This window comes from Lynx rufus, unplaced genomic scaffold, assembly GCF_022079265.1.
Source record: "Lynx rufus isolate CCGP_SWC_20201006 ecotype Redwood Valley unplaced genomic scaffold, mLynRuf1.p SCAF_16, whole genome shotgun sequence".
NCBI lineage: Eukaryota > Metazoa > Chordata > Mammalia > Carnivora > Felidae > Lynx > Lynx rufus.
In genome coordinates this window covers 23,614,712-23,640,608 of record NW_025814830.1, presented here as the reverse complement: position 1 = coordinate 23,640,608, position 25,897 = coordinate 23,614,712, and the positions used below count along the sequence as shown (strand labels likewise).

At 52.5% G+C, this 25,897-nt stretch overlaps 1 protein-coding gene across 1 annotated transcript in view; it reads left to right on the top strand.

Moving 5' to 3' along the window:
* ZNF423 (zinc finger protein 423) overlaps positions 1 to 25,897 on the top strand; it is a 166,566-nt gene that overhangs the window by 106,244 nt on the left and 34,425 nt on the right. Inside the window, exons 3-4 of the mRNA XM_047077396.1 lie at positions 4,332 to 4,463; positions 6,116 to 6,303. Coding sequence (XP_046933352.1) covers positions 4,332 to 4,463; positions 6,116 to 6,303 — 320 coding nt within the window. The remainder of the gene's footprint in view (positions 1 to 4,331; positions 4,464 to 6,115; positions 6,304 to 25,897) is intronic.

Here is a 25,897-nt window from a genome sequence, read left to right as displayed (position 1 = left end):
TCCTGGATGGCTTTTTAGGCAGAGGTACACATTATGGACACCCCAGGGAGCATCTCCAACCCCCTCTGGTGGGGAGAGGGCCTCGTCCTTCAGAAAGAAGGTTTGCAAACCAGAAGGCCCGAACCGAGTGGCAGAGATTCTCAGGTCTGTGGGAACCCCTCCGGCTTCCTTATTTTTCACTCTGCTTTTACTTTCTGCTTGTTTTATTTTCCCTCCCCCTCCCCGTCTCCCCAGGTCTGACTCTCTTTAACATAGGGGTTGGGGGGGGGGAGTGAGGAAAGGGAGCAGTGGCACACAGTTGTGTCTATTGGGCACTTGATCTAATTAGCCCACAACCTCACATCGACACTGGTTTAAATGGCAGCTGTTTAGGGCCCGGAACTGGTTTGCGGCTCCAGGCCTGCCTGACTGTGCACATATTTATGAACGTGGGTGCGGGGTATAGCTGCGTCTATGAATCAGAGGGGACCGGCTGATGAATTGCCCGGCACTCGGAGAACGGAAAGTGACTGTCAGACATGATTTCTCTGATTTATAAGTTGCGGGAGCCTTCTTTGTCCTCTTGGTGTTTGTGCATCAGACGGCACGTCTCCATTCACAGCCAAGTGGATAAAGGCCCCGCTCGGCAGAGAGCAGTAAATCCTCTTTTGCCATCCCAGCCTGGGGAGCTGGCTCTGGCTGGACAGGGGGAAGAGGGCCCAGCCAGGGGCATCTCTCCTCTGTGAGCATTTCCCAAGCCCCTTCTGTGGACCCAGGCAGGGCCTGATGTTTTGGGGGCTGGAGGAGGAGAAGCCACGATCTGTGCCCATCACTTACTTGCCAGGATCAGAAAGACTCATAGGATATGGTTAGATGAATCCAGGGTCACGGTGCCCAGGCTGGTGCAGCTGTGCATGCTGGCATAGTCAGGGGAGGCTGCCTGGAGGTGGTGTGCAGGTGTGATCCATACGGATAGGGAGGGCTTTGTAACCTGTTCAGAGAACCATTCCCAGTTGGCTCTGTTACCTTAGCAAGTGGTCTAATTCCCTTCCCTAGAAAATGTGGTTTTCCCACCAAGCAGGGTTAATTTATGTTACAAGTTTAATCTTAAGTTATATTATAAACTGTAACAGAAATCTCTGTACAATTGTAATTTCACATACTGTCTGCCTTATTAATGTCCAAAAGGTGTCCACATTCTAACAGGGAGGCCATCTACAAGGGTGGTAGCTCTCATTCCTTCATTCATTCCTTACTTTGTGCCGGGCACCGAGAAGCATTGTTTGTGCTCCTCAGTGCTGGGGTGGGGGGGATGTTGGGGTGGGGGGATGTTGGGGGCCTTCTGAGGCAGCCCCCACACAGGAGGCCATCTCTAATTATGATGAGAGTCTCCCCAAGGGAAGTGGAAGACGTGAGTGGGGCCTATGTGGCAAGCGTGCTGAGCCTGCCCCGTGTCCCCAAACTTGTCAATGAATTCCTTTTCTGCCGGTATAAATGGAAGATCTGCCTGAATCTCTGTCGGGTGCATGTGGCCTAGTTGCTGGGGCTCCAGGGGCACGACAAACACCCGGTAGATTCCAGCCAGTGGGCTATGTGGGGCAGGCCCACCTGCACGCGCACGTGTGTCTGTGTGCCTCTGCGGGGGGTGCCCCGGGGGCCAGGGGGATGCATGCTGTCCCTGCCAGCCCCTGCCAGGGCCTGGGGACCCAGGGACTCGCTGGGAGCCTCAGCCCATCTGTGTTCCTGCCTTGCCACTGGCAGAGCCCCTCTGCTACCTAATTCTTGCCTTTGAGGGCAAATCAGAGCACCTGGCACCTTTGGTGAGGCTGGTTCCCTGGGGGAGCCCGAGAGGGAGCCTGTGTCCTCGGCTGTCCCAGATAATACTCACTGATACTGGCGTACCTGACAACAAACACTTATTGAGCACTTGCTGTGTGCCAGGGGCTGGTCAAAAATCCCGCTTCACGTATTAACTTATTTAATTGACACATTAACCATAAGAAGAAGACTATTTTGGCGGGGGGAGAGTTGACATTTTTTCGAAGACTTTTACTTTTTAGAGCAGTTTTAAGTTTACAGTAAAATTGAGAGGGGGCGCCCGGGTGGCTCAGTTGGTTGAGCGTCCCACTCTTGATTTGGGCTCAGGTCATGCTCTCACGGTTTGTGAGTTCGGGCCCTGCGTTGGGCTGTGCACCGATAATGCCGAGCCTGCTGGGGATTCTCTTTCTCTGCCCTTCCCCCAATTGCACCCTCTCTCTTTCTCAAAACAAATAAATACACTTTTAAAAAATAAATTTAAGGAAGATACAGATTTCCCTTATATTTCCTGCCCGTCCTCCCACTATCAGTGTCACTCGCCAGAATGATCAGGTCCGTGTGTTTTTTGCCAAGGTGAACCTTCAGTGAAACATCGTAATCACCTAAAGTCTATAGTTTCTGTGACCGTTCACTCATGGGGTGGCACATTCTGAGTTTGGACAAACGTACAATGACACGCGTGCTTCCCCTGCCCAGAAATCCTCTGTTCTGTGCCTGTGCATCTTGGCCCCCACCGTAGGCGACCACTGATCATTTTCTTGTCCTCATTGTTTTGCCTTTTCCAGAATAGTTGGAATCGTACAGTGTATCTAGCCTTCTCAGATTGGCTTCTTTCACTTAGTCGTATGCGTTGAAGATTCTTCCGTATCTTCGTTTCATTTTAGCGCTGAATAATAACCCATCATCTGGATGTAGCACAGGTTATGTGTCCACTCACCAACTGAAGGACATCTTGGTTGCTTCTAAGGTTTGAAAATTATGGATAAAGTTGCTGTAAGCATCTGTGTGCAGGTTTTAAATACCGAGGAGCAAGATTACCGGATCATATAGTAAGAGTGTGTTTAGTTTTGCGACAAACTGCCAAACTGTCCTCCAAAGTGGCTGTGCCGTTTTGCATTCCCAAGCAGCAATGGGTGAGAATTCCTGTCCCTCCACATCTTTGTCAGGACTTGGTGTCATCGGTGTTCTGGATTTGGGCCGTTCTCATGGGCGTGTAGTGGTGAGGAAGGCAGTGACCAGGTCTTTTAGAAAAGAGGAAACTGAGGCACACAGAGGTTATGTAACTTGCCCAAGATCATGCAGTGAGTGTAGAGCTTGGTCAACCCTGGATGATGTGACCCTCAAGCCAGGGTGGCTCCCCACCACACGCCCTGCTGACCCGTGGGTCACCCTGGTGGCAGATGCTGGCCCCTTCCATCCTCACTCAGCCTCATGGGACAGGGGCTCAGGGTGCCCTCGTTTACTCTGAGTGGACTGATGCCCAGGCCGCAGAGTGTGGAGAAGCAGCCAGGATTTGAATTCTGCTCTGCCGACTCTGGGCCAAGGTGCCAGAGCTCCACTCTGCACCCCTTGAAACTGGTGAGAAGCTGGTGCTCCAGACACACTCTCTTCCCCGGGCACCTTTGAGTGAGCGTTTGAGTCATAGAGGCTCCCAGGTGGGGAGATGAAGCCATGTTCTGATCTGGAAGAAGGACAGGGGGTCTGCCTTTTGTCCCTCAGCCACTGTCCATAGGCCACCTGTTCCAAACTTTTAAAAAAGAGCATTTTGTCGTTGTTTTAGCGATAACTTCTAGTGGCTGCTCAACCCTCACAGTAAAATCCAGAGTCTCCCAGTGGCCAGCAAGGCCCTGGGCGATGTGCACCCCTGTATCCCCTCTGACTTCACCCCACCCCGGTCCTGGCCTCTGGGCTTCAGGCCCACGGCTTCCTTGCTGCTGGCAAGCCAGCCCAGCATGGGCCCTCCTCAGGGCCTTTGCCCTTGACTGTCACCTAGGAAGCTCCCCATGTTCTCGTGTCACCTCCTGACGCTGTTATGTGTTGGCCGTCTTTGTTATCCGTCTCCCCCACCATTGGAATGGGGGCAAGCGTGTTATCTGTTCAGCTCCCCACAGAAGCCCCAGCTCAAAGTGCCTGGCATGAGGTACACGCTCAGTAAATATTCTATTGGATTTTTAAAAATTCTGGTTGGACTCCCTTCTCGGTGCAGACCTCATCCTAGGCACCTCTCCACTGTGACATGGTGAGAGATTGGAGCTGTGGGTCGTGGCCTGTGCACATTCTTGCCTGACCAGCAAGAGAAATCACAGCACACGATACCTTCCAGAGCCAGATATTTGGTGCCGGCCCCTGGGGTCTATACGCCTCCGGGTTGAACCATCTGGAGCTGGGATGGGTCTCGGAATCTATGGCCCCCACACCAGCCCTGGTTCTGGGGACCAGGGAGAGGCTGGCCTGTGGTCTAGTGGAGGCCCTTGGGCTCCTGCCCAGAGGATGTGGTTTGTAGGGTCACTGACTGGCCATGGTTTTCCTTGCAGAGGAAGGCATCAACCATGAGTGTAAGCTGTGCAACCAGATGTTCGACTCCCCAGCCAAGCTCCTCTGTCACCTCATTGAGCACAGCTTCGAGGGCATGGGCGGCACCTTTAAATGTCCCGTGTGCTTCACAGGTAAGTGTGCCCAGTGGGGGAGGGGGAGGGATCCAGGGGCGTAGCCCTTTAATTGCTGGACCTCAGCATATCCTCCTGCCTTGACATGGACTTAGTCCCCAAGGGACCCACAGCCCATCACCCTGCCTGCCCCATGCAGAGCTGACCCCACCCCCTGGCACTCCTCCTAGGCTTTACTCTCTGGCCCCTCCTCTTAGGCAGGTTGAGTGGCCCCCTTTCCTAGCCTAGCCCTCACCTCTGTGCACAACTGCTTTTTCCAGCTCAGCCTCACCCCTGTGTTGCCCTCGGTGGGCTCCCGTGTCCAGAACAGTGGGCTCTCTCTGTACACACCTCCTGGCTTCCCCTCCTCCTGGGTCTGCCCCAGTCCATGCTCCATCCGTGTTCCAGGCTAGAGGGGTCAAGGGCAGCTCTGCTGGCCAAGTCCCCAGCCCCCGGCCCCCAGCCCCCAGCCTGGCTGCCCGCCCAGGCGAGCGGCTGTCCCAGCCTGAGGCGAGTCTCAAGGGCTCGGCCATCCCCCCTCCTGTTGCCCAGATGGCAGCCGGTGTGCGTGGGGGAGCCCTGGCCTTCCCCTGTCTCCCCCGACATCTGTTGTCTGCCACGGCAGGAAGCCCACCCCGGGGAGGGTGCCTGGCGGGAGGGGATTTCTGAAGTGCTCACCTCCCAGACACACAGCTGCCCCAGGACCACCTCCTGTGTGTGCCCAGGGCCAGGGCTGCCTCGGACCGTTGTCACCGGGAGCTGTGACCTGCTCCATGACGGGCCTAAGGAAGGGGCTCTGCTATGGGGAAAGTCCCTGCACACTCACACCTCTCCGGGGTGCATGGAAGTCTTAGAACACCCTGGTGCCTCTTCCCCCTCAGTCTCGGGAGCCCCCACCCGTCTGTTGCCATCACACTCTGCAGTCTGGGTGGAGGCTGGCGTCGAGGGGCCTCAGCTGCCAGGTCTGCTGATCCAGGACACGGGGACCCCTGTGTGGAGATGTGAGGGTGCTGCTAACAACCCCAACAAGAATAGCAATTTGTGTTTATTGAGCACCTTCTTGTACTAGACAATGTGTTGAGTTTATTTAATTCAAATCTGAGCTCTGCCACTTGCTAGCAGTGGGACTTAGGGCAAGTCATTTAACATTTCCGGTGCCTCAGTTTTCTCTTCTGTAAAACGGGGGTAACAGTTGTCCTGCCTTACAGGCCTGTGCTAGAGTCAGGAGCCCACAGATGATATCTGGCAAGTAATGATGATTGATGATGATGATGATGACGGTGGTGGTGGTGGTGGTGGTGGCAATGACATTCCCTGGATTAGTTATGTGCCAGGCCATCTTTTAAGCATTTTGCAAGTATTAGCCCATGTGATCCTCCCCGCCATCCAGTAAGCTACAGACTTTAATGACCCTCGTTTTTCAGAGGAGAAAATAAAGCCCAGAGAGGTTAAGTGATTTGTCCAATGTTGCACAGTCCATAAGTGGCAGAGCTCAGCTCCACTGGCTTGAGCCCCCTCTAGGAGCTGCCAGCAATGCTCCCAACAGCCCGCTTTGGGCTGGCTGTGTCCATGGTTGGGTGATCCCTGCTTGTGAATGGTGTGGGGGCGGCTGCTCCGGGCGGCTGGGCTGGTGTCCCCAGAGTCTGGCCCCTGACAGCCGTGTCTGTGTCCAGTCTTTGTCCAGGCCAACAAGTTGCAGCAGCACATCTTTGCTGTGCACGGGCAGGAAGACAAGATCTACGACTGCTCACAGTGCCCACAGAAGTTCTTCTTCCAGACCGAGCTGCAGGTGAGTGCTTGTCCCCCACACCCACCACTCCTGCTGCTCTTCGGGGCCTCCATCAGCACCAAGGGTCTTGGGGTGAAGCCACGATGGTGGGGTCTCATACTTAGCATCACCGCAACCAAAAAAGCAACAGGGGCCGGTGGCGGCCCTCCTGCAGGCTGGAGTGGGGGTGGTCTCCTGGCCTCCATTGATAGCATTCTCAGATGAGCCGGGCTGTAGCAGCTGAGCCCGGAGAGGAGTCAGAAGGCTCTCACTTGCGGTGTTTCTATGCAAGCTCCTTTGCCTCTTGGGGATTCTGTTTCTCCACCTATCTTACACGATGGCATTCGACTGAGCTTTGGATCTGAGGCTGGTGGCCCCTGTGGCTCGCAGGGCTGAATCCTGGGGCTGTATGCGACCAGGAACTGGGTCTGGGGTCTTGGAGCTTCCAGCTCTGCCTAGGAAAGCCAGAAAAGTGACAGCAGTCGGGCTGGGCCCCAACTCAGAGGAAGGGATACCCCCCACGGGCCCCGAGGCTGATGTAGCCCTCAGGTGCTACATGGTGGCCTCGACCAGCTTCCTCAAATCCCCATCCGGGGCCTGCAGTGGCTGAGAGGGACCTCATGAGGGGCGGCTGTCCTCCGTAGGCCCCTGCAGCCACTCCTCTTGTCCCACCTGTTACTGGTTTCTGAGGACACAGATCTGTGTCCAGGTGAAGCCGCCTTCTTGCCAGCTGGCTTTTGTTACACTAGATTGGTCACATGTCCACCCAGAAATACTGCACACACACACACACACACACACACACACACACACACACACACTACCACACCCCAGAAAAAGTACCACATGGACATCCCCAGAAACACCACACGTAGTACACGCAGACATGCTGAGACACCATATATTGAAACAGCACCATTTTCAATAAACAGCATGAGGGACTCACACACCAGCTCTTGAAGCTTCCACTGGGCAGTGACACACATCTCCTCTCATGTTGTCTTGGCCAGATACAGTCATGTGGCCGTGCCCAGTTTCAAAGGGGACAAAGGAAGGTAATCTGCCCTGTGCCCAGAAGGAAAAGAGAGCTGGTGTTTGTCACACCCTCAAGCACTGTGCACACCATGACCCACAGGGTGCATGTGCCCACTGGAAACACGCGTTGCCTGCACAGCCATGCAAAGGTGGACCCTGCCCTCAGTAGTCACACCCTTCCTTGGGGATGAGGCTGAGGCTACTGCAACAGGGCTGAGTCATAAAGTCACGGGGCAGCACTGGGGTCCCCCTTTTCTGGGGTTGAAGGAACACAGCGGTAGCCTTTGCAGGGCAGACCGCCTCTCACTGTGCTGCAGCCCATCCACACAGCCGGGCCTGGGCCCATCCTGTCTGCACAGGTGGTGACAACCGTCATCCAGAGGAAATAAAAAGGGGTCATGGAGGACGTAGTAAGGACTCATCATCAGGCAGTCAGGGTCCCTTCCTGTGGGCTGGCCCCGTGCCAGGGTGGGCAGAGCTGACTTCACCCTGTCACGGTGTGGGGCAAAGTTAAGGACCCGAGAGGGGGTTCCACTTCCGAGGGCCACCAGCAAGGTGATGACCCTGCCCAGGGCCCACCGCTGTCCCCACCTTGACCCACAAACTGAGCATGAGCCTCTGTGCTAAGGACAGCTGGCTGCCCCTCTCCCCCCTGACCGAGGGACATTAGTGCCAGCACCTGACCGATGGGCTGTCCAGGAAGTACCCTTGCACGTCTGCTGGCCACACGTCCTTCCATGTGCAGCCTGTGTGTCGCCATACTCTACCTCCCACCTGCCTTACCTGCCTGGCACAGCTACCAAAATAGACCCCAAGTCCCCAGACAACTGAAGTTTTTTATGGCTCAACACGGCAGGCTTCTTTTAAACCCACTAGCTCCTGTACACTCTGATTTACTTAAACTTGGGACGTGCTTGGCCCTCTGGTCCTCCCACATTGTCCTGGGTGCCAAGAAACGGATGCTCTCCTCCCTTATTGGCCTGAAGGTTTCCCCAGAGAAGTTGCCCAGCCCTGCCTTTTTTGAACTTCATCGGTGTCACTGTGCCACAAGCCCACCTCGTGACACAGAGGCACAGGGAGCTGTGGCTTCAAGCTGGCTCTCGCTTTAGCTACACTCACCCAGGGCTGCAGACTGTCCCGGGCATCAAGAATGGTTCACATGAGCTGGGTCATCCCGTCAACCTTTAAGGGAGATCCTCAAATGCTGAGAACCTCGCTACATTATAGCCTTAACCAGTGACTATTTTCTGCAATTAATTATTTTAATTACAGCCCATTTAAATGTGGAAGTGTTGTAGCAACACCAAATGTAAGCAAATAATGGCTCTCCTTAAGTAACTTGAAGAGCAATTATCTGGGTTTTTTTAAGAGGAGGGTTTTTCAGGCATCGAAGTTTTCATGGTCATTACGCAGAATCTGGGGCCAGTGGGCAGGTATGTTGTTTCCCAGGGGTGACATGTGGGGGTTCGTGTCTACAGCAGGAGACAGGGTCCTTTTTGGAGCCTTGACTGGCTCTGCTGGCCATTTGTCATTTGGGTCCTGCTGGGAAGGCTCAGGGAAACTACTGTTTGTAGGGACAAGTGACTAGGCAGAGAGAGCTTAAGATATAAGACCTAGGATTGTTTTCATTGTAGGACCGGAATGCCAGAGGTGACAGAGATGGGGTCTGGCCCTGGCAGGCTTGGGCTGTGTCACAGTGGCGTGTCTACCTCCAAAGAGAATGTTCTTTTAGGATGCATTGACAGGAGCGCTGTTGCCAGGATGAGGTGCAAGTCCTGTTTAGTTCTGAGTTCAAGTGGCTTTGCCAAGACCGACATTAATTTTAAGAACTTCAGACAGACGGGAACACATTCATAACAGAGTGATTAGGAGCAGAAGAGGGAACTCAGCTTTGTTATCCATTTGTTCAGAGTATGTGTATGGAGGTCCCACTGTGTGCCAGGCACGAGACCCAGGAACTGACAAGACTGTGGTCAGTGAGACAGAGAAACACCCACAGGGCCTGCATTCAAAAGGGATCGATAGACAGTGTCCTGTAGTGGTCACCACAAAGAAAATAAAACCAGGTAGTAGGTGGGGGTGTGATGGGGGTGAGGTTGGATAATCCTTGGTGAGTGTGGTCAGGGAGGGCCTCCCTGAGGAGGTGGCATTTGAGCTGAGACCTGCCTGGTGAGAAGGAGAGAGTATGTGGAAGAGAGCCATGAGTGCAAAGGCCCTGTGGCCAGCCATGACTGCAAAGGCCCTGTGGCCGTGTGACCCGGGTGTGTTGCTGGGAGTGGAAGGTGGCTAAAGCACAGTGAGTGGGGAGGGGTGGTGTGGAGAGGGCCGGCAGGTGGAGGCCAGGTCATGGTAGGGTTTGTAGGGCAGCAGAGGAGTTTGGATTTTATCCCCATTGTGATGGGAATCCAAGCAGGGAAGAGGTATTATCTGATTTCCACCCTCAATCAAAATTTAAGAAGTCTGGTCTTTGAAAGACACTATTAAAGGGCGCCTGGGTGGCTCAGTCGGTTAAGCAACCGACTTCGGCTCAGGTCATTATCTTGCAGTTTGTGAGTTTGAGACCCGTGTTGGGCTCTGTGCTGGAGCCTGCTTCAGATTCCGTGTCTCCCTCTCTCTCTGCCCCTTCCCTGCTTGCACTTTGTCTCTCTCTGTCTCTCAAAAATGAATAAACGGTAAAAAAATTAAAATTAAAAAAAGACTGTTAAAACAAGAAGTCACAGACTGGGAGAAAATATGTACAAATCACATATCTGATGAATAACTTGTACCCAGGGCATGTAAAAAAAAAAAAAACCCTTGAGAACTTAACAACGAGGGGAAATCCACTGTAAAACAAGCACAACATATCAACGCTTCACCGAAGATGTGGGGGTGCTCAACGCGATTATAGTCAGGGAAGCACAAACGTAAACCACAATGCAATGCCACCGCACACCTATCAGGATGATTGAAACAGAAGCAAAAAGCCAGCAATGTGAGTGCTGGCCAGGGTGTGGAGGGGCGGCTGAAACCCCCACATGTTGCCGTGTTTACCCCAGAGCACTAAAAGCATGCTTCCACAAAAACGTCTGTGGATGGTGGCCCCCCACTGGAAACCCCTTAATTGTCCCTTACCTGGGAGCGGGTGGACAGATGTGGTACATTCATGCAGTGGTACACTACTTGGCAATAAAAAGCAGCCGCTGATTCACACAGCAACTTGGATGAATCACAAATGCCAAGTGAAAGAAGCCAGATTCAAAAAAGGCTCCATACAACATGGCTCTATTACCTGGCGTCCCAGAAAAAGGCAAGACTATTGGAACGGAAAACACCAATGGTTGCCAGGGGCTGGAGGTGGGGGAAGAGACGGGGGAGACAATATAAGGTTTGTGTACATACACACACACGTACCCAGGGAGCTCAGGCAGCATGCTAGGCTGTGGGGATCCAGCCTGACTCCAAGTAGCTTTCAGGGGACCATTTGCCAGGAGAAGATGTGGAAAGAGGGGACAGTTGTCTTCAAGCATTTTAAGCTCTGCTCTCATGATTCCAGTGGACCCAAGACTTCTGGAAGTGGGCAGAAACTCGGGACAGGCATGTTGCTCTCTGAGAACCATGGCTCAGGCTCTCTGGGGTTAGCTCACGCAGGGTGGGGAATTAAGTTGTAAGGACACAGGAGTTGCTTTTGGTTACCAAGAGCAGGCAGTGTTGTTGGGTTTTCAGTGGCCCTGTTCTTATGAATCAAGTACTCCTGTCTCAAGGCGGTAACATTGTGCCTTCTGCCTCTTCCTGGTTCATACTGTGTTCTTTTTCTTTCTGAAGCCTGACTATCTGGGCTTGTCCATACAAGGAAAAAGGTGGCCAGTGTTGCCGTGGCTTCTATCATTTCTGCTGAGACAGACACAACTGGGTATTTCAACAGAGGGGATTTAGTGTGGGGATTTGGTTACACAAGTAGCCAGATGGAACACCCAGCCAACCCAGAAATAGTGACTGCAGAAAACAGAGGGCATGCAGGCAACAGGTTCTAGATCCCTGGAGAGGGAATCTGATGGTTGAGCTCTGATGGTTGATGGTCAGCTGCCCCACCCTGCTCCACTGAACTGTGGTGGGGAAGGGAGCATAGGCTGGTAGGCACTGCATATGTCCACTATGTGGGAAAACCCTGTCCAGATGGAAAAAAAGGAAAGGTAGTGAGGCCCACTGACGTAGAGGGGTCTGAAATGCTGCAGAGCAGGAGGCAGGGAGCACAGTCTTTGTGAAGCAGCTCTGTATTTGAAGCCTTGTCATTTACCAGCTATAGACCTCAGCTTTCTTGTCTGTAAAATGGGAGTATTAATAGTTTGTACCTCATAGTTGTATTGTGAAAGGCCCTGGGCACCGTGACTGGCACATAGGAAAAGCTTAGTATGTGCTACCTGTTGTTATTATTAGCAGTTATCATTATTTTTAGCATTATTATTGGCATATTATTAGGCATTTAAGGGTCAGATGACTTTTCAGGGTCTCCTCCACTAGGGATTTGCTGTGATTTCATGATTTCTGGCCTGAGTCTGAACATAGTGAGATGCTGGGTCCCTCCATCTGTGGTGGCCAGCCAAGTGCGAAGGCCACGGGCACAGGACACCCACACTGGGGCACCGGGAGGAGCTGGGTATGCAGAGCAGTGAGGCAAGGTGGAAAGGCCACAGAGGCCAGGGCTTCAAGTCCCCTTCCCGCCTTTCACTGCCTTTCCAGGCCTTTCCTCTGGATGGTTTCCCCTCAGCCTTGCCCTTAGCCCCATGGAGGGCAATGTGAACATTTGGTGGGGAGGCTGTGAGACAGCTCTGTAAGCCACAGACCCCAAAACTGTCAGACCTGCTGGCCTGGCATTTCCAGCCTCAGGCCTCAGCAGATGAGGGCCTGGGGCCCTGTGGGCCCCTTGCCAGGGTTAGTGGACCCGAGTGGAGGGGGCAGGCTCAGCTGCCCAGCCCAGCTGTCTCTGAATCCCTGTGGACACCTCTGTGCCCACAGACACTGGGCAGGGATGCACCTCCTCGTGTCCTTCCTGAGGCTCACCGTGTCCTGTTCTTCACTGTCACCGAGAGAATGCATGAGGGAGTGTATGAACGACTAGCTGTGTAGGACTGGCCTCGGACATGGAGGGCAAGCTCCCCATGAGACTGCCCAAGAAATAGTTTTAACAGCCCCCTCCCCTGGGTGGCTCCCTCCCGTGGGCCACTCTATGACCTAAGCATTCTGCATGGCTTGTCTCAACACAACCCCATGACGTAGGTACTCTTCTGCTCGTTTACAGATGTGGAAACTGAGACTCCAAGAGCTTAAGTGGTTTGTCCAAGGTCACTAGCAAACGGCAGAGACACATGCAAAGCCAAATTGTCTTTGCCACCAAGGCAAACAGAAACCCTCCAAAGTTTAAATGAATTGCCATTTATATGAGCTAATAGATTTAAATGAGGCCTGCAGTGCTGAACTATAAAAAGCCTTCATGTCAGGGGACCCAGAAACTATTTTAGTAGTTGGGCCAAGCAGGTAGCACAAGTAGCAGTAACAGGGGATTCGAGGGAACCTGCTCGCAGGTGGGCCCGTGTGGTGCCGTGGGGCCGGGCCTGTTCTACGCGGTGTTCTCGAGGTTGGAGCTTGGGGCCAGGGGCCTGCCGACCTTGGGACAAGCAAGGAGGTGCGTTCAGCTCAGGCTAGGCTTGGGGACAGGCAGGATGAGATCTGGTTGTGGAGACAGGGACCTCAGGAGACCTCAAGCCTCCTGGTGTCACCACTTTCTCCCCTTACGGCGGCCTTGCCGGGTGCTGTCACAGGGAGCCTCGTGCCAGAGAAAGGGTCTGTTCAGTGAAGGAAGGTCTGGCATTCCTCAGGCCTCTGTGACGGGGCTGGGCTGGGCTGGGCTGTGGGGGAGCGGAGGGCCTGCCCTGCGCCCTGGAATCTAGACTCCCTTATTGACAAAGCGAGGGGCCGCAGGAAGCGCTTCCTGAGCCGGGGCCTGCAGCGGCAAAGCGGCCAGGCCTGTGTCGAGCGGGCGCATTTAAAGGATTAGTTCACGCTGTTTGCTTGTGTGTGCCTAATCATGCCGCTTCCAGCTAAATGATTACAATTGATTAAAAGCAGAGCTAGGTATTCTAACAAGCAACCTGGAGCCCTTCCAATGGGGGTGAGCTGGGCCCTGCCAGGCTGAATCCTGGTACCCGGCCAGGGGGAGGTGTCTGTGAGCCAGGGGTATGGTCTGAGCTCCATTGGGACCCTTCCTCCTTCGCTCTTGAGAACATTTGAGTTGACCCTTCCCCTCATTCCATTTTCTTTTCTTTTTCTTTTTTTAATGTGTATTTAGTTTTCAGAAAAAGAGAGAGAGAGAGAGAGAGACAGAGCACATGTGGGGAGGGGAAGAGAGAGAGAGGGAGACACAGAATCTGAAGCAGGTTCTGGGCTCTGAGCTGTCAGCACAGAGTCTGATGCGGGGCTCATACCCACGAATCGTGAGATCATAACCTGAGCTGAGGTCAGACACTTAGCCGACTAAGCCACCCAGGTGCCCCACCCTCATTCCATTTTCATTTAAGAATATTTATGGAGTACCAACCATAGGTAGGCACCACCGCCAGGGCCCAGGGTGCAACTGTGAATACCTAGACGTGGTCCCTGTTCTCCCCCAACTGACAGTCTATGGGAGACAGTCTATGGGAGTCAAGTCAATAAACACATGAACTAGGTCATTTTAGACTGTAGAATTTTGAGAACAGTAAAACACTGTATGGTGGTGGAAAATGAGTGTGTGTGTGTGTGTGTGTGTGTGTGTGTGTTCGCGCGCGTGTGCTCACACGTGTGTGTGTCCGGGCAAGGGTGAGGAAATGCTGAGGATGAGAAATTGGACTGGGTGGCCAAGGAAGGCTGGCATTTCACCTGAGTCCTGAAGGTTGAGAAGAGCCAGTGGGGGGAAGGGCTGGGGACCTTCCAGGAAAGGTGGTGTAAACAGCCAGTGTAAGGACTCAGAAGCATGGACAGATTTGGGGCGTCCAGGGAGCAGAGAAAAGGACAGTGGGGCTGGAGGTGGGGGAACACCTTCTTGCTTCAATCTCTGGACTGTTCCTATCCAGCCTGTTCAGTGAGTTGGATGCTTCCTGGCTGTGCTGTACCTGCTGATCCTTCTGTTCAAGAAGAATCTCGACTCCCTTCTCCTCTTCTTGGGCTTCAGGGTCCAAGTTAAGTGGTCCCTTCTATGAGAAGCCCTCCTTGATTCCCCCTCCTTTGTCTTCTCTGGCCCCGGGTTCAACCCCTTGATCCCTTTGCCAATGCAGATTATAATAACTAGGTCTACACCTGAATCCCCACCCAAATGTGAGTTTCAGGCACGTGAAAACTCCCTCTGCTTGCCATCCGTCCAACCATCCATCCATCCATCCATCCATCCATCCATCCCCACATGTTTTACCATATTTTTTGAGCCCCTGGGAAGTAGGAAAATAAAGAGAACACAAACAAGGAAGGGAGAAAAAGCAGGAGGGTTGCAATCTAGGGTTGCAGAGTCTAGGAGCTGAGTTCTTAAATTCCTGGTCCTTATAAGATGGGTAACCGACGAGCCAGTTTCCTTGCCTGCGTGCTCGTGCCGTCAGATCCAGCCAGATAATTATAACTAATAATAATTAAAAATTAAAAGTGCTCTAGGCACATACTTAGCATTTGACTCTTTGGCTGAATTTGCTGTGAGTAGCAGCATCTACCTCTGTCCCACTTTAAAGACAACCCAGTCCCTGCCACCCACTGCTGCAGGGAGAGCAGGGCTGAGCTGGGCTCGGCCTGGGGGAGTGAGAGGGAGGTGCCTGGTGACAGTAGTTCTGGGGAGTGAGAACCTGTTGCTTGCCTTGGAGTAGCCCCCAGTTGGTTCCATTATTTTCCATTGCCGACATTTGTACCTCCCAGCCTCAGTTTCCTCATCTGTAAAGTGGGGGTAAGACCCACTGCCTCGGGTGGGTGTGAAGATGGGACCTCGTGTGTGAAAAGCGCTTAGAATATAAGGCTTCCTGCAGGAACCACAGGGTAGGATCGCTTTGTGTGTCCTGCCTTCCCCATGAGGGCAGGACACCAGAGCCCTCCGCAGCTTGAGTTCTATTCAGTGTGAATTCTATGCAGCCCACACCTGTGGACAGGCAGCCTGGGAGCAGCTGTGTGATCTTGAGCGAGTCACTAATCCTTTTTGGGCCTCAGTAAATGGGGGGTAATGACAGCCCCTTCCCGTGGGTGTTAGGGAGAGCGCAGGCAGTGGTGCCTGAAAAGCCTCCAGAACCAGCTTGAGGTTTGGTAAAAGCATCAGCACTACGTGGGTTTTTGGTTCACCCCTTCATTCGCTCGTTCGTTCAGTGAGTCATGCATGGATGTGCTCAGTGTAGCCCATGAGTGTTTACTGAGCCCCTTCTATGTGCCAGGTGTGTGCAGGTGTCGAAGACACACAGAGGTCTAAGTCCCTCACCTTTTGTGGGGAGAGGAACAGAGAACTGATGAGGACAAACAGAAAGAATGTCTGTTATATGTTTGCGGCATAAGATAGTGTAACAAGTCGTGTGTCGTTCAATCTTATCGTATGCTAAACATCACCTAACACGACTGCTGTGCCAACTGGGTCCCTGTGATGTCACAGGAGGTGTGGGGGCCCGGGATCTCCCCCTTTCTCACTGTGCCTCCAGACACTGGGTCTCTTGATCTATTTACCCTTCTGGGGGGCACGGCCTTCCCTGCTCACAGTAAAGTGTATCCGCATCATCATCTCTTACCACTGCTGCCACTTGGGGCGGCTGAGCCTCCTGAGGGACTGTGTGTGGCAGTTCAGGGTCTGCATCTGGAGAAGACTGAGGAGTGGTCACAGATGGCTCCTTGTCCTCCCGAGCCTGGAGCGCAGGCCTGAGCCCCTCACCCCAACATAGTAAAAATGAGACAACGTTTCGTGAATGCTTACTGGAGCCTGAATCCCTCCCTTCAGACATGTAGTCTTTTGAGACCTCGTAGTGACCCCCAAGTGTGGGATCCTATGATCTCCATGTCACAGATGGGTAAACTGAGGCTCCCCAGGGTCACACAGCTGCTAGAGTTGCAGAGCTGTGAACGAGGCAGGCTGACACTAATATCTGTGTTCTTAGCTCCAAGGCTGAGGCAGTGGGCTTGAAGGTGACTATCCACCCCTTAGGAGCCAAGCGCAGGCCTCTGGGGGCTGGGTGCCAGGGGCCAGGTGCTGGGGGCAGGCAAGTCTTCCTTCCCAGGAGAGCAAGAGTTCTAGAACATGACTCATAGGTGGTGTGGGTCCAGGGCAAGTGACTGTCCCTCTCTGGGCAGGGTGGGTGAGCAGTGGCTACCGTGGTCATCGTACAAGGAGCAAAAGAGAAACAGGCCCTGGGAGGAGCCTGTGCCGGGATACGCGAAGATGCCCTCGTGAGACCCGGGGCTCTGCCTGCTTGAGCAATGAAGTGTGTGGAGGCCCAGGTGGGGACTGGGGGGGCTCCCCCCGAGGCCCAGCTCCGGGCAGAGATGGCACTTGGAATCGGCCTCAGGCTGCCTGTCTGCCCATCAGAGCCTGTCATTCATGCCCTAGGGCGGGGGGCCAACCAACTTAAGAGGGGCACCGTGCCATCATGACAGATGGGCACGGGGGAGCTGCCAGGAGCCTCCAGCCAGCGGCCATTGTGTGTGCCGGGAGCCCAGCCCCTTGCCAGAGTTGTCCCAGCCCGGACCAAATGCCTTCAGTTTCTTAGAAACAATAGTAATACTCATAATGGGGTGTTGGGTTGGTCCAGGGCTCCCAGAGGTTGACCCCTTACAAAGCCCTGCCTCCCCACTTCCACTGACTTAGACAAAGAGGCAGCCCGACTTACAGGAAAGACACGGGCCTTGGGGTCTGGAGGGTGTGAATCTCAGAGTTGCTTCTTGCTGTCACTGAGACCCTGGGCATGTGACTCTCCTGAGACTCACCATCCTCCCATGGACATTGGGCTAGTGCTGTCTCTCCTGGAGGCTCGTTATGGGGGTGCAGCATAGTGTTTATGAAACAAGGCACATAGTGCCCAGCCAAGGGGGGCCTAACGGAGGGGATGGTGTTGACATAGAACTGATGTGATGTTGTCCCACCTTGACAGACGGAGACACAATATCATGTCATGTCACACGTCTAGTAAGAGCTGACCTAACCCTGGTATGGAACAGCAGTGACAGAAACAGCCCCCTGGTACTGTGGGGAGCCCTCTGCATCGATTATCCCATTTAGTTCTCAGGACAGTTACATGAAACCAATGCTGTTGTTCTCCCCATTTTGCAGATAAAGAGACTGAGGCACAGCTAGGCAATGGCAGAGATGGGGCTTCAACCCAGACAGCCTGGCTGCAGAGGCTGAGCACTGAACCACTCCACTGAATACCATGGGCAGGCTTTTTCCTGTTGTTGAGTCCGCCCATGTTAAAAACGAGGCCTGCTTTGTCCTTTGATGCAGCAGTCTGTCTTCCCAACTCGTTGGGAGCCAGGCCGGCTGCCTCCTGCAAAGGTACCGGGGCCAGGCATGGCTGGGGAGGCTTGGCCCCCACCAGCTGAGAGACAAGAACCGGGTGCTCTTGGCGGGAGCCTGGATTGCACTCTTTGGTCGAGCAGGAACAATTACTAATGACATTTAGAAAGAAATTAATGATGAGAAATGCAAGTTGGCATTTCAGGAGCGCCAGGCAGCAGCCGCGCGTCCGCACTCACAGGAGAGGCAGGGATGGAGGGGGGCGGGCGCGGAGGGGAGAGGGAGGAGATGGCAGAAATTAATTTTGCTGTGTCAATAATGAACATGGCCCCACTCGCTTTGCTTCTGGAGTTTAGACAAAATCAAACATGGACTGGCTGGGGCCGGTCCAGGGCTGCAGTGAGATCCCCTGTGTACTAGGTTCTGCAGGAGGCAGGTGAGAGCTTTGGTTTGGTGTCTCCTTTCGGTGGCACCAGCAGGCAGAGGGGTGGGCCGGGGACAGCAAGAGGGGAGGAAGCCGCCTGAAGACTGGACCATTTGGGCACCAATCCAAGCACCACTTCTTACCCATTGCATGAGGCAGCAAGCTGCTTCTCCTTGCTGAACCTCCATTTCTTCATCAGTAAGACGGGGGACAATCGGAGATGTAAAGGTAGTGTATGTATGAAGAAGAGCCGGCCCCGTTTGGGCACACAGTAGGAGCTCAATATATTGTTACGTATTACCGTACTTCACTGACATGTTTTAGATACACAACTTCTCATGATAACATCTCTTAAATTGGAATAGTTCACGTGTGTTACGCTTTAATTGGTCTTTTTTTAATTTGTTTGTTTGCTGTGATACATCAAATACTGGAGCATCTTATATTCTGTGGGTCTTGGATAAAATATAGCATTGACCGGAGGTATGGTAGAAGGTAAGGAGGCCCCAAGATGCTGAAACTGTTTGGGGTAGGGTTTGGGCTTCCCAGTGGGATACAGGAGTATACCATCTCCTTCCTTCCCATCGGGTGCTCCAGAATGATGGAGAAGGACCCCACCGGTCTCCTGTCATGTGAAGGGGAGGAGATACACACAAGGAAAAGTTATTACGTAGCAACATTGACCATTTTTATAGTGTGAAGGGTGAAAACTTACAGCCCATGGCCAGGAACATCGGGGTCTTTAAATGGTGGTCTATGTTTCAAAATGGAGATTTCCTATCATTATAGTGGCTAAATATAGGTAGTGCTTATTAAGTGTCAGACAGTGTTCTTAGCACTTTTAAGCATTAAATATTCAATTCTCATAATGCCTCTATTATTAAAATAAAGAAACTGAGGCACAAAGAGTCTAACAAACTCCCCAGACCACAGAGCTGGTCAATGCTGGAGCCAGGCTATCGGCCCCAGGTTCTGTCCTCTTTACCACTACACTAGAGTTCTTGATTTTTCTACAAATCAGACCCAGTAACCCCTGGACAATAGTTCTGGTGACAGCAATCAGCTACCCCCTTTAGACACAAGGATGTGCTCCCTGGCTCAACACAACCACACCTGGTCTGCCCCACCTGGTTCACCCTCTGAGCTCCAAGTTTGAGTCCGCTGCTGCAACACATCACACTTTGCAAATGTTATTCCACTGGTGCCTCAACAACCTGGGACCACTAGAAGCGCCCTTTACTCTCGCCACTTTGCAGACCTGATAGCTGAGGCTGGGAAAGGATAATACTCAGGAAGAAGTGGAGCCCAGGGGGAAATGGGAAGTGTGTTCCACCTATATGGTTTGTGTGTTTGAGCAGGAGAGGCACGTGTGGCTCAGGGACCAGTCCCCACCTAAGCCAGACCTAGATGCACAGTCCAACAGCTGCATCCCTGACCTGGGGCACTACCATAGTCTCCCCCATCCTTCCTGCTGAAGGTGCCACATCAAAAATGTAGGGTCATCCATGCTTTCGAGTTGACAGTGATGGCAGAACCTCATGGTTAGTATTCATTATGATAATATTGAACATCTGTATATCATTTTACATGTTGTAATACCTTTTACATGTGTTATCTAATTTGGAGCTCATACCAAGTCTATGAGGTAGGTATCATTCATCCCACTTTTTAGGCAAGGAAATAGGAACTTAGAGAAGTGAAGTGACTTGTCATATATGTAGTAAGTGACTAAAGTGGGATTCGGACTTGAAAGCCCATTGTCTTTCCACCAAGCCATCCACCCAACTACCTACTTCTGTATTCATGCTCTCCTCTTTCTCCTACTAGTCATCCATCTGCCACCCATCTACTTATCTATACATTCATTTGTCCATCCGTTCACCATCCATCCATCTGTCCATCCATTCCTAATCCACCCATCCATCCATCTATCCATTCCTCATCTATCCATCCATCCATCCATCTTCCATCCGTCATCCAGCCAACCAACCAACCAACCAACCAATCATCCATCCATCTACCTATTCATCCATCCATCTACCCATCCACCAGTCAGCCATCCATCTTCTAACTGTCCATCCATCCATCCATCCATCCATCATCTAACCATCCATCCATCCATCCATCCATCCATCCATCCATCCATCTATTCATTCAACCAGCCAGCGAACCAGCTAGCTATACATCCATTAGTATCGAGTGCTAAGAAAGTGCCAGGAACTACACTGCTTTCATGACACCTTCCTGATATGCTCTGAATTCCATATTTACCTGCTACCCACCTCTCCCTCTGCTCTAAAATTGCAAATGGACTTACTTACACACACACACACACACACACACACACACACACACACACACACAGAGATTGGGGATACAGATGATTCTTGGTTTGCCTCATGGAAACCAGCGAGTTAGTTCTGCCTGGTAGTGGGAGCGAAAGTATAACGCGGACCTACTTGATCATGGTGGGGCAGGTGTGTGGGCAGTGATGATGTGCCCACAGTTTGGTTGGAAGCTGAGTATAGACAAGAAGGGCAGACAAGGTATTGCAGGCTGGGCCACCACGTTCGTCAGCCCCATCAGGGGGACCGGCTCCTGAGTCAGGGCAGCCCCTGACATTCCGGGTAGCAGGGATCACATTTGCCCTTTCCTTTGTGCCAGGCTGGACTTTTTCAAACGGGCAAAGGTATACACCCACGTGTTTCCACAAGAACCATCGCAATCATTAAATATAATCAGTCTCAGCTGCAGTTTTGATTGCTGGGGCATGCCTACAATTCATCACAGCAAATTAGGTCCACCTTCAGAATTGCTGGCCCTGCAGCCTGGGGGGTCTGTCAGTGAGGGGAGCTGGGCTCTGTGGGCTCCGGAAGTCATTTTGCGGGGTGATAGGCCATATTTCTCAGAGTATCTGCCAGAACAGCTCTCCATCCACAGGAGTTAATTTTCTAGAAATTTCAATGACCCAGGAAAGTTTCCTATTTAGCAGAAATTTGGAGGAAAGTAGAAATGGACATGATCAAAGTCTTAAAATATTATTTATAAAACCTACAAGCACTGGCTTAGTTTAGGGACCTGGACATATGTGTTCTGTATAATTAGTGACCGTGTGACCTAGATTTTCCAGGACAGCTTGGATTTCAAGTATTCCATCCCAGTCATTGGCTATTTGTTCTGATTTTTGGCTTGTGAAATGTGACTATATCTAGAGCTGGGTTTTCTCATCAAATTTAAATTTTTTTAACGTTTATTTATTTTTGAGAGAGAGAGGGAGACACAGAATCCGGAGCAGGCTCCAGGCTCTGAGCTGTCAGCACAGAGCCTGATGCCGGGCTCGAACTCATGAACGGTGAACTCAAGCCCTGAGCCGGAGTCGGAGGGTTAACCCACTGAGCCACCCAGGCGCCCCTCTCATCAAATTCTAATGAATAAAAATTTAAGTTGTAAAGGCCTGGAAAGATTTTGGAAAAATTAAAGGGAACGATTCTCTCCTACTTTTTTTTTTCCCAACGTGGCAAAATATTTAATGCCTGTAAGTGTGCCTCATGCTGACCCTCCTACCTCCCCAGCCAGGAGAGCATGGTCATTTCCATCCGGCAAGGTTTGAAAGCTGTCAGAGCCCCAATCCTCTTGACAAGATTTCTGGGGAGGCCTTTCCGCAGCAGGCCTCATCCCCTTCTGCTCGGGGTAAAGAGTCCCCGCTTATATAGCCCCCTGAGGTCCTGTGTTCTTCCGTGGCCTGGCCCTGGAAACCGGGCCATTGACAATAGCCTAGACTCAGTCACGGCAGGGGAAGCCCCGTACAGCACGGAGGCAGAGAAGGTCTGGCGTCCAATGCCAGCCAGTGCTTGGCAGGTGACGTGCCCCCTGGATGGTGCTGCAACTCACCACCCCGTCCTCCCCCCGCCCCACCATCCAGCCGAGGCCTCCACAGGCTGTGTCTCACTACCACAGCCTGTGCAAACTCTAGCTTCCAACCCTCAAGCCAGAGGTGCGAGGGCAACAGCTCAGGAACGGCTCTGGACACCTTGGCTGTGTGTGTGGAATGGGACCTCGCTCCTTCCCACCTGCCCACCTAGCCTGTAGGTGGTAAAAGCAGTTGTTGTTTTCTCTAACTGTGGCAAAATACACGTAACGTACAATTTACGATCTTAACCATTTCAGAGTGAACACTTCAGGGGCATTAAGTCCGTTTGCTTTGTTGTGCAACCATCTCCACCATCCAGGAAACTTTTCTGCAGCGCGGAAAGTCGGTCCCCACTGAACACTTCCCCCCCCCCCCCCCCCCGCCTCAGCTCCTGGAAACCAGCAGTCTCCTTTCTGTCTCTCTGGATTTGACTACTCCAGGAACCTCACAGAAGTGGAATTACACAGTATTAGTGCTTCTGTGACTGCCTGGGTGCACTTAGCATAATGTCTTCAAAGGATCCGTCTGCTTTTAAGAAAAAAGCGTAACATGCCCTGGGCAGGGCGGGGCAAGGGACGCGGAGGAGCAGGGCAGCTCTGCTTCCTCTTGTCTCCCTGACCCTGTCAGTGGAGGCTTTGCTCCGCCACCGTTGCTTGCTGGCTGTCATTTCAGAAATGCTCGCCGAGTTTGTAGCAAGTGCAGGCTCTGAGCCGACGCGGGGGGAACGGCAGCGAACTGAGAGATGGGGCCTTGCCTGCCGCGCTCGGCCTGGTGAAGGTATTGCCATGACAGGGAGACAGGCAGGTCTGCAGCCCGAGGAAAGTGCCAGAAGGACAGCTGTGCAGATGCATCGTTGCGCCGGATGGGCGGCCCCTCGTTGAGTGGGCGGGAAGGCCTTTCTGAGGGGACTCAGATCGGATGAGAAGGGGCCTGAGAAACTGGGGGAGCAGGCTGGGTGGCGGGAGTAGCCACAATAGGCTGAGAAAGCGCCTGGCCCATTTGGGGAGCTGAAAGGAGGTCTGGGGAGCCCTGGCAGGCCTGTCAGGACAGTGTCCAGGGGGCTGGATTTCTAGGTGTGTTTGGAACCCGCTGGGAGATTAATCAGAGAGTTTGCCGATCCCTGCCCCTCGAGGACAGAATGCAGGCTGCGCCTCTCATGGGCACTTTACTTTCTCAGCTTCCATTGCCAGGAAGAGGGAGCCCTGGAGGGAACCTGGGTCATCGGCAGATGGGGGCTTCCAGAGGGTCCTAGTGGTGGTGTGAGTGTGGACAGGTTAGTTGCACACTGAGGGGAGACGAAATGCCAAATGTGACAACCTCTCAGTCACTCTGTGGCACGTTGTCAGTGTAATGTCTGTGTGTGTGTGCCTATGAGTGTGTAGGTACATGTATGTGCTAAGGATTGTGGGATATCTGTGAGTGTATGTGCTTGTGTGCGTATATGCACGCATATAGAATATATGTGACTCTGTGTATGTGTGTGCAATTGTAGGGTATCCGTGAGTGTGTATATGTGCGTATGCATGTGATTATGGGGCATCCATGAGAGAGTCTGTACATGGGATATTCATGGATGTGTGTGTGTGTGTAATTGTGAATTTTCCATGAGCGCATGTATATGTGTGTATAAGTCATTGTGGGGGATCTGTGAGTGTGCGCATGGGATAGCTATGAGTGTGCATATGTAACTGGGAGTTATCCATGAGTGTGTGTATATGTGTGCATGGGATTGTGGGGTATCTGTGAGTGAGCATGAGTGTGCGTGAGTGTGACCGGGGGTTCTGTGAAGTGCGTGTGTGTGTGTCTGTGTTCGGAGGTGGGTGTGGGAAGTAGGAGGAGCTCTGTGTACCATGTTGCAGTCACAAGCACCCTGAGGTGCAGCCACCCCACAATGCCTGAGACACAGTCAGTGGGTGATGGGTGGGAGGGTTCCTAAGTTCTTTGGGAGAAAGAAGGTACGAAGGGATGATTATCTAGACCCTTCAGAGAATGGATAGGACACACGTGGTCTGGCCTCTCCAAGTGGTTGAGGGAGGGCTCGCTGGCCCTTCTGTCTGAGATGGCCATTTTGGAGCTCCTGTGTGGCTCTGGCAAACTTTGTTTGATTGGCCTGCGTGGTGCTTTAAACATCGAGACATTATATATATATATATATATATATATATATATATATATATATTTTTTTTTTTTTTTTTTTTAAATGTACGTTTCAGTTTTCATTATAAAACTAGGTTGAGGGCGCCTGGGTTGCCCAGTAGGTTAAGCATCCAACTCTTGGTTTCCGCTCAGGTCACGATCTCACAGCTTGTGAGTTCGAGCCTCACATCAGGCTCTGCGCTGACAGCTTGGAGCCTGCTTGGGATTCTCTCTCTCCCCCTCTCTCTGCCCCTCCCTCACTCGTGCTCTCTCTGTCTCTCGAAATAAATAAATACTCTTTAAAAAAAAAAAAACTAGCCTGGATCTGAGGAGGACTACCCCTTTCCAACAAGGCTTGGGCTCTTGGGATGACACAGTCCCCACCACACCTGACTGCCTCGCACTTGGCCTGGGCTGCACTCTCTTGCAGGGTGAACTCAACAGCACTGGGTCCCAGAGCTGGAGGCCCCTGTCCAGGCCCTGCTGCTCCCAGTCAGAGGAGCCCTGCTCACCACAGTTGGGTCTACTGGATCTCAGCTGTTCTTTTCCAGTACATCTACATTTACTGTGAGTTTGGTGCCCACACTGATAGGATGCCTTATTCTCCCCAAAGTATTCTGTGTGTGCTCTTTGAACCACAGATGCACCTTGAGGTGGGGAGAAAAACCCCTCTCTGGCCTTGGGAACCTATCCACCCAGTGCCATTCTACCGGAGTTTCAGGGGGTCTGGTTGATCTCTCCCCAGGCTCTGAGGTGCGTGCTTGGATTCCTGCCCTGCCCTGCCCTGAGTCCATCAGGCTGCAATCCTATCTTTTAGGGGTCTGGTTCTTTGAGTCTCAAAGACTCAGGCCCTTTGAGGGCATGTTTTATTTATTTTTTATTTTTTTATTTTGAGAGCACGAGTAGGGAAGGGGCAGAGAGAGGGGGAGAGAGAGAATCGCAAACAGGCTCCACGCTGTCTGCACAGACTGATGCAGGGCTCCGTCTCTCGGACCGTGAGATCATGACCTGAGCCGAGATCAAGAGTCAGACACTTAACTGACTGAGCCACCCAGGCGCCCCTGAGGGTGTGTTTTAATTCCTATTCGAGATGACCTATAGCCCAGGGGCCTGGTTCCAAGCAGGTTCTTGGCTGATGCCGTTGGAATGGACTTGCAGGTGACACCGGCCAGTTCACTGTCCTCACCAGGAGGGAGCCAAGGTCCATAGATGGATTTATGGTCACTTGGTGCACCACTGCCAGAACCCTTGATTCTCACTCCTTAGTCCTGAGTCTGCTAGGAACCCCAACCCAAAGGGGCCCAACCACAGGGGACCCCTCCTCCCTTTGGAGAAATAGCAACATTGGCCTCAGCCCAATTATTGCAGGACTCGGGGTCAGGGTGACCTCTGTTGCTAAGGTGGGGCAAATCTCTAAGCAGCCAACCACAGAACTCCCGCTGCCTTTCATGCAGCCACTACCTGAAGTCACCTGGTTGCTGGCCTGTGACACCCTGCACGCAGAAAGCACTGCATTCTGAAGTGTGCTTCCCCTGACTCTACTGTCCCTCCAGACGGGTATTATTAGTTTCCCTGTTTTGTTGGGTGCCTCCAAATGGGAGCCTGTTTACGGCCCAGACTCCTAATAGAAGGCTGCAGTTTCCCTCCTTATAATCTATTCTCTGGTGGGTTTTATTTCCAAAGCACAGCAGTACAGAACCTGCCCCTT